At 34.8% G+C, this 9,452-nt stretch overlaps 1 protein-coding gene across 10 annotated transcripts in view; it reads right to left on the bottom strand.

The window, feature by feature from the left end:
• Window positions 1-7,323, bottom strand: part of ROBO2 (roundabout guidance receptor 2) — a 1,367,338-nt gene extending 1,360,015 nt beyond the window's left edge. For 3 of the 10 annotated variants that reach the window (XM_019659932.1, XM_019659928.1, XM_019659933.1), the window contains exon 1: window positions 6,731-7,322. In XM_019659932.1, coding sequence (XP_019515477.1) covers window positions 6,731-6,860 — 130 coding nt within the window. In that variant the 5' untranslated portion in view covers window positions 6,861-7,322. Of the gene's footprint in view, window positions 1-6,730 lie in introns of all 10 variants that reach the window. The other 7 variants (XM_019659929.1, XM_019659930.1, XM_019659938.1 and 4 more) reach the window with 5 other exon arrangements.
• Between the last annotated feature and the right edge of the window lie 2,129 nt (window positions 7,324-9,452).

The following is a 9,452-nucleotide window of genomic DNA, read 5'->3' as shown; positions in this document are numbered from 1 at the left end:
CTCTATCTACCTGGGGAGCCAAAAAATATGGGTGTCAAAAAAATGCACACAAGTGGACACTTTGGTCAACATTTCTCAAGCAAGCAGCAGTTCACCATAATCAGAAGACTCTGGATGCTGATGGTAACCACTTTGAGCACCTCTTGTAATTGCAGGAGTCAAACGTGACTTGTATTCACCTTTTGTTATTGGTATATATTATTACAATTTTACTAGTTTTTTTTCCTTTCTTAAAATGTATATACATTTTTTGGCACCCTTTGTATATAATAGTTTGTTGTTGTTTGTTTTATTTTGCTTTGTGTGTGTGTGTGTGTGTGTGTGTGTGTGTGTGTCTTTGATAGACTAAACTTTGAATACCTACTTAATAAATGGCTTTTAAAAGCCCAATGTGAAATCAGTAAAGATATCCCTTTCTTTTGTGAAACTGTATATCATTTTTAGTTACCAGTTAAGGACTTTACACCATTGACTTGATTTTAACATTTTAACTCTGCAATTAGGATTCTTTAGTTCCTTTCCTGAAATTCTTATCCCGGACAGAGGTAATCCTGAAGATGAAGGTGGCTAAATGGCTAAAGGGCAACTTTAGATGAAGCCATAGCCCTAATGAAAGCTTTGGTCTCTGAAAAAATAATGGTCTTCTGATGTAATGTCCTTATTTTCTTTATTTTCAGAGAAATATTATGTCTTGTTTGGATGACCTTGGTTTCTTAATCAAACAAAAGTCTTTACCAGATAAAAGATCCCCAGTTTTGACTGATCAAGGTCACTATCTGATTCACATAATCTTCAAATGACTCAAACAGACCTTGTTATAAAGCTTCATTGCTTCTTGAATTTCTACTTTGAAATTTTAATTATTTTTCAAGTAACAAAGCCTATGAACATAAATATATTTTCCTTTCTTTTTTAAAATTTTATTTGTCTTATCCTCAAAAAACTTTGAAGGTTGAAAGTTTAAATTTGAAAAGAGAAAATGAAATTGCTCTTAGACCAAGGCCTAAAATTAACCATTAGGACCCATTCTGAGGCAAACATTTTATGGCTCAGTTGTAAACCCTTTGAAAAATGTAGCATATAGTGGAAGTGCTGACACACTTTTAACTAAGGATTCATGAACCCCCACACTAATATATCTGAGGTATTTTCATTACTGTCAATTTATATCACCTTTTAAAATTAAATAGCCTCTTCAAAAATCTGTATTTCCCTTTGAGTTCTTGAACAAAGTTATTTTTGTGTAAAACTTAACTAATGAACCCTCTCTCTGGAGAGTGGGGGCTGATGGACACACACATAGGGAAACCTGCACGCATACCTGGTAAGGGTGGCAAGCACCTTATCTCCTGAGCAAAAGTTTTCCCCGTTTTTGATAAAAAGCCTGTATTCTACTTGTAGGTTAAATTCAGAGAACTTCTCACCTATTTTCTAATACAAAGGATCCTTCAAAACTCTTTTCATTTTTTCCTCCATTTGTCATCCAATAAGAGATTTATTTTAGGTAAATATTACGTGAAATCTCAGGTTGTTTAAATCACATGGCAACAAACACATTACATAAATAATAAACAGGTAACTAAAATGAAATTTTAAGGTTAAAAGTGAAACAGTGAATTTGAATAATTTGGATAAGATATACTCAAGTCATAATTTCTAAAACTAAGAAAAGTCTATATAATCTTCAACAGATAATTTTTTTTGGCATCAAAATGTCATATGTATTTTGTTGAATTTATCAAATAATATTTTTTTCAAATAATACTAGAGAATATGAACAAATTTTACAACAGGTCTTCATGGCATTCTTAAGCACGTTCTTTGATTTCTGTATCTAAAAGTACTCTGATAAACTTTGACTTTCATAGCGTTGTTAAGCACGCTCCTTGATTTCTGTATCTAAAAGTACTCTGATAAACTTTGACCATAGAAAAAACATACTCATTTCAGACTTAGCTTTGGAATTTACTCTTCAGTTCTAGGAGGGATAAGGTATTAAATCTATTTATTGCATACAGATGGAGATTAAATAATTTAAACAAATGAAAAACAGAAGTGGTGATTATACACAGTACAAAGAACCCTCTACATTTTGCATGAATATTCATACAGTTCAGTTTCCAGATTCACACTCTTACATTATAAATTACTTTTGAACAACAACATTGCTTTCTCTTTCCCATACTGCACTGCTTCCTACATGAGTCTGCCAGAATTTTCCAAGTTTTATAATACTATAAATACATTCATATATTTCTATACCTAAAACTGAAATTTGAATAATACAGTAAAAGCATAATGATAAAAAGTTTCCCACCATTAGAAAGGTAAGATATAGTACATAGTTAAAAGTAAAAAAAAATATGTAATTAACACCTAAAGTCATAAAATATTTTATAACCAGTCTAATGGTTCATACACTTTGCTTATTCATCAACATATTGGGCATCTATCAGGTATAAGGCTGAATGGCAAAATATATGAATCAAAGACAAAATCTCTAATTAAATAGCTGACAAAGTGATAAATAAAAATAGATACACATAACAATAAAATAACGTAAAGACTGACAAATATGTCCTGATCTAAATAAAATGCCCTAGTCAGTTAGTAGATGGAATGCTGTTTTCAGCATATAGTTGAGGGACATTTGATTTGGCAGTCAGGGCTAGTGTAAGTGATAAACGGGCATTTGGGGGAAAACAAAGGCAAAATGATCCATTTGAGTTTCTTCAAACTAGGAAGTTTTAAATTATTTTGGTGTTTGTGAAATGATAAATTGTCAGCATTCAATTTTATTAATAAAAAACTTTATTTCTTACACAGTAACAAGGAGCATGAGATATTGGGTTGTATGATGTACTTGCTCAAATGAAGTAAAAATTTTACTGGCTTATGCAACTAGAAAAGACGTCAGAAGCGATATCCTAAAAATGGCCTCATAGGTAGTAGACACCGGCACATAGTTAAGATATATATTTTTTTGTTTTGTTTTAAATTTAAGGGAAAAAAAAGTCAGCAAATTTAAAAAAAATCCTAAATAATTATCAATATAGTATATGGGACCATGCAAATAACTACATAAAATCTAAAATGGCACTCTGAATATTCCCAGGTCAGTACTTCAATACATCATTTATTGAAATAATATAAAGCCATAGTCTTATATTATTTCATAATACTTTATAACCATTCAGTGGGGGGACTTAACTGCCAAAAAAGTTTTCTTTGTTTAGCAAACATATACACAGACAATTGATAATTTGTAATTTATAAAAGGAAGGAAGTAAGTCAGAGTGTTGTGAAAGAAACTTCTGAATGGTTAAGTTTTGATTACAGCAAGCTCTACTGCCATAGTTTAAGTCTTATAACATAACTGAGAAGCTTGAATGAACTCCACAAGTTTCTTTCAAGGGATTTAAATGGAGTCAAGGTCAAGTGGAAGAGTGGGTGGGGAATCCTGACAGTCAGGGTTGGCCCCTCTTCTTAGTTTAATCGGCAGCTGCTCTGATTGGTTAGTGTTTGTACTGCACAAGGCATTTCATGTTTTGACTATCACCCTTTGTGCTAGCCTTACCTTCTTTTACCTTTTAGACCTATGTTTCTATTTATACTTTATCTCCTGTTTTCACATTTAATAGGAGCTATAAATATTAAAACTTTGCTTAAATTCTAATTTCTAACATCAGAAAATTCAAAAACCAATACATATTTAAATCCCCTTTTTGTTACACGTATTGATCATCTACAATTTAAACTTTTCTGTAAAGTTATGCTAATTGGAATGGACCTGTTTACATCTTGTAGACATTCTTCCCAGTGAGAGTAACTGAATGAAAATTAATTAGGTCCCTTAATCCTAACGAAGATCATTTCAGCAATGTAGTTAGGATTTCTGTTACTTTATCATGAATGCAAACTTATGATCATTTATACTATGCTCTGAACTAGTCAGATGAGACACCTGACTTCCCTTAGGAGTTCATATATTGTGATTAAATAGAAAAGCAAGTGCCTGAGGAAAAACTTGCTGGCCTATTAACCTATATTTGTGGTTCATGTTCATTGATGAGCTTAAAAAATCCCTTGGTAGCCAACAATAATCAGCATTTTTTTCTAATGTTCTATTGTAGTCAGTCAGCTTGCAGATACTTGTTTTGAGCTGCCTGCCCATGTGCTGTTTGTACCACTCCTCACAGGCCACAGTTATTCACTGATCTGTGATGCTGCCACTCCCCAGCCCTGCCCCTATAACCCTTTCTCTCAGAACGGTGGTTCCTGTTAATACAACAAAAATGGAAATTGTCAGTGTGGGCAGGTTGCCATATGGAGGTTGACAGCTGCTCAATCAGATTAAGACAAATGCACACATGCAACGTGAGTTCAAAAAAGAAATCATTTCACAGCAAAACTCTATTGTTTTATTACTTTTTCCAGGATATTTAGATATAGAGCATCTGTTAAGTAGATAAACTTGAATCAGTATTGATATGAAGCAAATTTTTAGAAAAGTAGTTAAAGTAACCTTTCATTTAAATTTTGTGTTTTGAACCTTGACCCTCTTTGCCTCTGGCCATAGTATTTAATTTAGGTGGCCTCATTCACCCCACCAGCCCACCCCATATATATGTCTTAGGTATTCAACAAAATAATTTAAAAAAACCCTTACTTCTTAAATAAGAAAATTATGTGAAAATGATAAAAATATGGTTTAAAAGATTGCATAATACGCCAAGAGAAAAGGTTTTTACAACCCATCAGAAAGATAACACAAACCACCAATAGCAAAGCTCATGAATAAATAAATATTTAAACATGGACATATGCATATCAAGGTAAAGCTACTTTGTAGGAAATCAGAATCTGTGGAAAATATTTATGCAATGAATATATATTTACAAAAAGAGGCACTAAAAAGGAAGTAATTTTAAAGTAAAGAACAGTCAACACATTTAAAGTTTTCGAGTAACTGGCATGACCTTTCTAAAATGCACAAGACTTTTTTAATAGTAAATGAAATGTGTTGCTCTGATTGCCTATTCCTGAACTTGACTGAGTCATATCATCGTTGTACAGCAGAGCTAGCAAATTTCTAGCTGAGCTAGTTAGAGTACATTGGAAAAAGTAGTCATGTGTTCAAAGACGAAACATTTCAGACCTGATTTACAAATAAAATCCAGTGCATCTGTATTTAAAGCTGTGTGGAATGAATAAATGCCTAGGAACGCATGCAAACGTTTTGAAATAAACCTTCTGACTGGGTTTACAATTTTTCTAAAATCTTGCAGCTATGTAAGTTCCTCACTGGGTAGCTAGAGCTCTAAGCTCTACTGGTAAAGTTTATCACAGGAAATCATATTTTTACACGCTGAAAGTGCCGACTGCCTTTGAAAAATTTATATAGGAAGTACACGTTAACACTCCTGACATCCCCTGGAGTCGATAACACCATATATCTCTAGATCCCAAGCCACCAAAATGCTGCCATGCAGGCTCACATAAATAACATCTTGCAGTTTGCAAGAAAAAAAAAACAACACTGATAACACTAGGAAATACAGTAATGTGGTGATACAATTTACAACGCCCCAAAATAATTTGCAGCTCCACTCCTTGGGGGTACATCTGCACCAACCATCCAAACTACATGCCTGTAGGAACTTTTCCCTCGAAGGTACAGTAGGTGGACGATTTGTAATATCTTTAATGCAACAAAAGGAGAAACAGAAAGATCAAACCAAAGGAGCTCATGTGTTTAGAAAATCCTGCTGAGAGGCTGTGATAAATTATTAAAACTTCTTGTTGATGTTCATGCTTCTTTTTAACCTCACATCATAACGTTGACAGTAAAGCAAAGGTAGGGAGACACAGAAAACATTTTTAGAGCTGAGACAAAAATATTAGGTGAAAAGAATGCTTCAGCAAACCCAAATCCTCAGATTATCTCCCATCAAGATTGTTCCCAAAACAGGCAAACACCATCCAGAAAGTCTCTTAAGGGATATTTCTGCAGCATCATTTTAGCTTATAGCATTCACAGAACAGATTCCCTGATAACTTGTGTTTAGTAGAAACAAATAGCATTCAGGAAAAGCAGCATCAACTGAACTTTATTAAAAGGCAGGTTCAAAGTATCATTCTCTCTCATCAGTTTTTCCCACAGCAGAAGAAAATGGATTACAACACTCCAAAGTAGTGAAAGGCTTGGCCTCATTCAACAGATTTTTTTCTTTCAATAAAGTTAATGCAATTTATCTTTATTAACACATCGACACTGATAGAGTCAGCCAGAAAATCAGTGTTGCTAGTGCTGCGTTTCATCACAGGCCTCCCTCTGATCATTTCACAAAATCTGCTAACAATTCAGAGATCTAACACATTCAGGACCCATTTCTTTTTTAAAAATAATGCAGCTTCTTAAGAACACAGCACATATCCTTGAACTAGAGCAGCATGAGTCTGGCTCTATGTCCTCCCTACTGGGGGAAAAAAAATTCCTTATAATGCTTTGATAGCTCAGCAAACCAAAAACCGGAAAAACAATATATTTACATGAATAACAGAGAAAAACTCTTCTTCCTAGCTAGCCACCTACAACAGAACCTCTTTCCTGCAATAAAAATATGATTTCAAACAGAGCAGTCCCTCTATCTTGAGCTGTCCTCAAGTTACCACTGATGAGCCTTGCTAACTCCATTTAGATTTTGAACACAAAACTTTCATCACTTACCCCCTTTCCAAGGTTTTCCTTTCCAGGGGGTCCGGGTCAGCTTGCTCAGAGTTGGTCCAGAGAAAAAGAGCATCAAAACGAAGAGAAGTTCAAGTCTGGTGATTTTCCCCACTTTCTCTGATGATAACATTTCCACAAGTTAATTTCACAAAATTTCTCACATCCTCTGCCCTCCCGGTTATTGAAAGAGCATCAATCATTGAAAAATATGAGGTAAGTGTTGTTTTGCCATCTTTAGCAGCCGAAGTAGCAGCTCCCTGATGTAGCCCTGAGCCAAGCTACATTTCTCACGGATCCAGCTCTTCTTAGCACGCAATCAGCACTGCTCCTGCTCCAGGAGCTGTAAAAATCATTTCTGATCTCCACTTAGCTTTCAGCGGGAATCTATTCCTCAGCGTTCTGGGTGAGCTTGATTGAAAATGATAAAAACAGTAATGTCTGTGTCCAGCAGAAAAGAGAAAAGATGTCAGGATTGTGTGAAAAAAGATGAGAAGCAGTTGTACTGACAGCTTTCAGGCTGCTGTGTGATCCTAATAGCCGTGCAACCAACCAAATTGCTCTTTTAAGAGTAATAAGGCTTCGGTGAAAGCCAGTGTCGCTGCCACTTGGGTGGGTAGTGCTGGGCTTGAAAATCACCCAGGAACCGCCACAGATAACGACTGCTTCAGTCCCGCTTTGGAATATTAAGAGCTGAGCAAAATACAGTATGCACAGAGGGTAGTTAATCTATTGTGTGGATAGAGGAGGATTCCAGCAATGGAGTGAGGAAAGACTCAGAACTTAAAAGGTATTTTATTTTTTCTTTACTTTTGCTCATGACATTCAAAGGGGATTACATCGGCACTAATTATTCATAAAATGGTCTGAAATATTTATTAGAAGAACAACAATATGAGGATGATTTTTATCCCCAACAATAAAACAGTCAGGGCAAGTTTTCAATAGTTGCAGTTCTCTTCTGTATCAAAGTCAGCTTATTTGGGCGTTTCTGTGTCACCTGAATGAACCTGCCATGAATGCTATAAGTAAACTTTTGTATGCCAACACAGACTCTATCAGGGCTGTGCTAATCACACATTCAAGAAAGCATATTTTTTATTTGTTTCTATATATCACCATGGGAATACAAAAAGCCCCCTAAGTCAGCCTTTTGTAATTATATTTATGAAAATATTACTGATCATAAGGTGTGGTTATCATTAACATCTGCACACAAGAATGTATCCCTGAACAAAGAGGAGGTGAGTGAAAGCAAATCACATAAAAGTAATTTGTCCTCTACTGCCTGAAGTGAATTTGCATGATCAAAACATTCTAGCCAATATCTGAAATCTATCTACATCCTAGTATTATCTATATGGTCACTTATCCCTTTAATCATTGAGCCACAATGCATGAATTATGCATTTATGTACTTTAAAGTAATCAATTGCTATATAATGATAACCGCCAATTTTATGATGTTACCACTTCAAAATGGGATAAATTGCCCTTTTCAAGTCATGTTATTGGAAGAGGTACTTTTAGAAGAATAATTTATCATGTTGAGATAAGCTATATTAAATTCGAAAAGACAGTTATTAAAATGTGCCTTTATATAAAGAAAATGTTTTTCAAAGATATTGATGGGGTACACAAAACAAACTCTCATATTATCCCTCAGTTTAGAAACAATAATCAGTTAGTATCCAAGTTTTAATTTGAAAACTTCTTAGGGAAGTGAGAAAAGTTTATATCATGCTTATTTTATAAATACTGAATTTGTAATTCTATGTCTCTGTTCAAATTTTACTGAGAATTCCATTTTATCTCTACCAGTCATTCTTCATCTTGTTTACCTGATCCTTTCTTCTCTCCTCAAAAGTGTGTAAACAGAAGTTAGTTAAAATGAATTGGCCAACTCCCTCATGATCAGATTCTGAGGAAGATTCTAGAACCAAAGAAACTTATTTCCTGTCTACTGGCTCCATGCCTCTTGAAAGAAAGAATATAGCCTTTCATAAATAGTGAATTCCCTTTGTAACTACCTGGGCTTTAGGTGGAACAGGAAAATGTCAAATAGGTTTAAACATGATAAAACGATGTTGTTAGGGATGTCGCACATTTCTGAAGGGCCTGCCCAGAATGAGGTTAAAAGGAAAAGCCTTCTTTCCTCAATATGGGATACAGTTGGCCAGGTTGACTCTAAGAAAATTTCAAGCTTAGATTTTTAAGGTTTTTTTTCCTTCTTGGCCCCGCCCCCACCCCATCCAGTAAACAACAGCCCATAGCCCCCTCTGGTGGGTAATTGAGCTGGAATTGGAAAAACCAAATCACCATTGATCATGGTGGGAAGGCTGGTCTCCTCTGAAAGTCACCTGGCTGAAGTGTATAGTGCTGCTTAAGCTTTCTAGATATGAAAGAGATGAGGGGAAACCTCACATGGGTGAGAGTGCCAAAGAGAATGAACAAGCATGGAGTTTGAAGAAAAAGAGAAGTATTGAGTGGTGAGGAGTGAATATGAGACACATTTCTGCATAGGTCTAACTGTAGAAATGCCTTCCCTCCTAAGTTACTATTAATAATAAATTAGCTAACTTATTAGACGTTCTAAGTACTTTACATAGATTAACTCATTTAATCTTTACAAAAACCCAATGGAGTAAGAATAACAATCTCCATTTAGTACATTAAGAAACTGAGACACAGAGGCTGTAAGTCACTTATCCAAGGTCAAAGAGCT

This window comes from Hipposideros armiger, unplaced genomic scaffold (assembly GCF_001890085.2).
Source record: "Hipposideros armiger isolate ML-2016 unplaced genomic scaffold, ASM189008v1 scaffold_308, whole genome shotgun sequence".
Classification (NCBI taxonomy): domain Eukaryota; kingdom Metazoa; phylum Chordata; class Mammalia; order Chiroptera; family Hipposideridae; genus Hipposideros; species Hipposideros armiger.
The sequence above is the reverse complement of the archived record's forward strand: the minus strand, read 5'-3'. Positions and strand labels throughout refer to the sequence as shown.